The sequence below is a fragment of the Agrilus planipennis genome, unplaced genomic scaffold (assembly GCF_000699045.2).
Source record: "Agrilus planipennis isolate EAB-ADULT unplaced genomic scaffold, Apla_2.0 scaffold11, whole genome shotgun sequence".
Lineage (NCBI taxonomy): Eukaryota > Metazoa > Arthropoda > Insecta > Coleoptera > Buprestidae > Agrilus > Agrilus planipennis.
The window spans coordinates 2821015-2823041 of record NW_020440736.1 but is presented as its reverse complement, the minus strand read 5'-3'; the positions used below and the strand labels follow the sequence as shown (position 1 = coordinate 2823041).

General features: G+C 34.6%; 1 protein-coding gene and 1 long non-coding RNA gene across 5 annotated transcripts in view; one reads left to right on the top strand and one right to left on the bottom strand.

The window, feature by feature from the left end:
- Positions 1 to 2027, bottom strand: part of LOC112906139 — a 42976-nt gene that overhangs the window by 11307 nt on the left and 29642 nt on the right. The window lies entirely within an intron of this gene.
- The window catches only part of LOC112906138 (L-xylulose reductase-like), an 8971-nt gene continuing 8466 nt past the window's right edge, over positions 1523 to 2027 (top strand). Inside the window, exons 1-2 of the mRNA XM_025979844.1 lie at positions 1523 to 1634; positions 1693 to 1773. Of these exons, the coding sequence (XP_025835629.1) occupies positions 1541 to 1634; positions 1693 to 1773 (175 nt within the window). The 5' untranslated portion in view covers positions 1523 to 1540. The remainder of the gene's footprint in view (positions 1635 to 1692; positions 1774 to 2027) is intronic.

Sequence of the window (2027 nt, the reverse complement as noted above, 5' to 3'; positions counted from 1 at the left end):
TAAGAAAATACTGATGGAATGGTTTCATTTTTCAAAAGAAAATTTTAATTTTATTTGTTTGATAGATATTTTGTATGGATATAGAGAAGGAGGTAAATGGAAATGTATTATTGTATAGCAGCTGTCCACGCGGACGCATCGCTCACTCAAGTAGGAGAGAGACAGATGTCGAACGCTGCCGAACGAGGAGGCCGATTCTGCCTCTTTGTCGCTCGTTCCGCCTTTTCGCTTGCACTTCAAGCCTTAAATGGAACGCCTCAGAGCGAGGTAACGCCGCATGAGTCATGTTTTTTCGTGCGTGCAGCGGCTCCATCGAATTATAAGACGTTGTCACGTCAAAAAAATACAGAAAAGAGTTGTTCGCATATAGATTCCAGGAAAATTAATAAGGCGTCTATGGCCTGAACATAACGTGGTAAATCTTTCAACAAAACAATATTATGCGTAAAATGTAAATTGCAGTTTGAATGCACGAAAGAACATGTTTTTTCTTTGAACTACAATGTTAAGTTGACTCGCGGGTTACAATTCCATACGTCCGAATGAAAACAGATCACCGGCCTATTTCTAATTTTAATTTTGTTATGAATTTTATCTATAATTGAATAGTTATTAAATATGAAAATATAATTAAAATATGAGGTCATTCAAAAATTAAATCAAAGTAAGTAAAAATACCACCGACATGATTGCCGATGTGTTAATAATTGGCGTCAGTAACTACTGCACTGGTTGAATTTCAAAATTAGATTGTATGAGGATATGCGGTATTATCCCTCATAACTACAATTTAAATTTGAAATTTAACCAGTACAGTAATTATTGATGTAACTCCTAACTCCTGTTTCTGCCTCTAATATGTCTCTGCCTGAGAAGGTGTCCTACCAACCTATCTCGCCTATTTTTTATTGACTTCCATAGAGTCCTCAAGTCCTCACCTTTTTCAGTTGGTAGGACACCTCCTCAGGCATGAAGGTCTAGTCAGAGATATATTAGAGACAGAAACGGGAGTTAAAGGAGTAGAGGTAGACCTAGATTAGATTACTGTTCGCAAATAGTTAAGGATGATGATGATGATGATGAGGAAATAGCTCTTTGTACTATTGTCAACCCTTAGTGCTTCGAACCAGTGGCGAACTGGCCGCCCCTTTACAGTACTACTGGACATTACCTATCATAATTTTGTGATAACTGAAATGGGACTCGCTTCAGTTTATTTATTCTTTTATAAAAGATCTGTGCACTCCCAGAGGAGGTGAAGTTCCGAACAAAGTTGTCGGATCATGGGGTTCTTTCTTAATATGCAATTAAAACTTCAGTCTATTTATTAAGGTTTAATCACACGTATGTGGGTAAACGCTAATTTCACATTATATTTTTTTCTAAAAGCAAATAGCCCATAATAGTGTTACATTAAAACAAGATAAGACAGACGTATGTATTTTAAATGTAAACATCACTCTTGTTAAAAATTGTTTATTATTTGTTTGGTATTGATAAAAGTTGAGATAAGTGAAGAACAGCGATAATAAATAGTGAAATGATTCCAGAAATAAACACTTGGCAAAACTTTTTCATTAAAATGGACATTTCGTTTGCAGGAAAACAAGCGTTAGTGACTGGAGCTACTTCAGGTAAATTTTGTTGTTACAACGAAGTAAATTAAAATTCTGTTTTGTTGAATCTTTTTAGGAATTGGAAAAGAAATTACTCACAGATTAGTTCAATGTAATGCAAAAGTTATTGCAGTCGGTAAAAATCCGGAATTGTTGAGTGAGTATTTCAAAACGACTAAAACCATTTTAACATTTTATACGATCCATAATACGTACAACAGTGCGTTCAACCCAACAAATAGCTTGAACATTGTACGGGTTAGAAGAAAGTTTGATATAAAAATGGTAGGTACAGACTGATCAACACAGTTTGGATGACATTTTTTCTTCTTCGTCTTGTTTTTTTGTCAAGAATTTTTCTTGAAATTTAAATGAAACCGCCCTTGAGATATAACCTATATAATAATAAAA